The following is a 901-nucleotide window of genomic DNA, read 5'->3' on the forward strand; positions in this document are numbered from 1 at the left end:
AGGGCACAAGTCGGTGCGCGTCTGCTGCGCGTGAGGGAGGCGAGGATAGACCTCACATGTCAGCGGTACCTTGAAACACCCACCCTACTTAGTATCGTTGCTCGCGAGTGGCGTGCCATGGCAAATGAGGATTCAGTTGCGCGTGCACTACAGCCGTACCTTGCCGCGCCTCACGCCCGGGTGAAGACTTTCAAGCCAGCGTTCGAATTCACACTCCGGCGCGCAGCGGCTTCGCATCGTGGTGCTCACGATAGTATTCCTTTCTCTCAGCATGATCTCATACGCGTAGCGGAGCTTGATGTATTTTTTAAGAGCCTACTTGTGGAAGAAGATGCTAGCGATGCCAAACATTCTGATAACCTTGCAGTACAAGATGAACTCGAAGCTGCGAGAGAGGCAGTTGAGCAAGGAAACTTGACAGTGCCATTCTTTCTCGGTAAATTGGCAGTATATTGGCTAGCGTCACAGGGAGCTCGTTCGCAGCGTCGTGTGAGGCGCAAGGAATTGCGCAAGTTTGTTTGGCCTCGCGTCGAAACTGAAATCCAAGATGTGCGAGGGCACGATGCCAATCCTGCAGTGGGCATTCAGGACTCATCAAGTGGCGAGAAGAAGGCTACGGCACGCGGGAGGGGATTCCTTAGAGGTATAGGCATATTCCGAAGTAAGTCGCGAGCATCGTGATATGGTCTCTCTCTCTCCAATTCCAAGGTGATCTCGAAAAGTGACGCTGGTGGAAACTCAGCAGGAAAAACTACGAGTTTCCGTCGCTCTTCTCAGTAGTGCCATCGATCGCGAGCCCCTACCTCCAAGTCAGTCCCCGAGTACAAGAAATCCAGTGGGGAGCTGCATATGGTGGTCCATGGTAGTCGCGTGTGTGTGGCCCAGGGGGGGGGGGGGGGGT

At 54.4% G+C, this 901-nt stretch overlaps 1 protein-coding gene across 1 annotated transcript; it reads left to right on the forward strand.

The window, feature by feature from the left end:
* Positions 1 to 117: 117 nt before the first annotated feature.
* AURANDRAFT_63383 (expressed protein) lies at positions 118 to 681 on the forward strand (the record flags this gene model as incomplete). The annotated part of the gene is made up of 1 exon (XM_009037776.1): positions 118 to 681. One exon carries the CDS (start codon positions 118 to 120, stop codon positions 679 to 681), a length of 564 nt encoding a protein of 187 aa, XP_009036024.1.
* Positions 682 to 901: the final 220 nt, after the last annotated feature.

The sequence above is a fragment of the Aureococcus anophagefferens genome (genome assembly GCF_000186865.1).
Source record: "Aureococcus anophagefferens unplaced genomic scaffold AURANscaffold_7, whole genome shotgun sequence".
NCBI classification, from domain to species: domain Eukaryota; class Pelagophyceae; order Pelagomonadales; family Pelagomonadaceae; genus Aureococcus; species Aureococcus anophagefferens.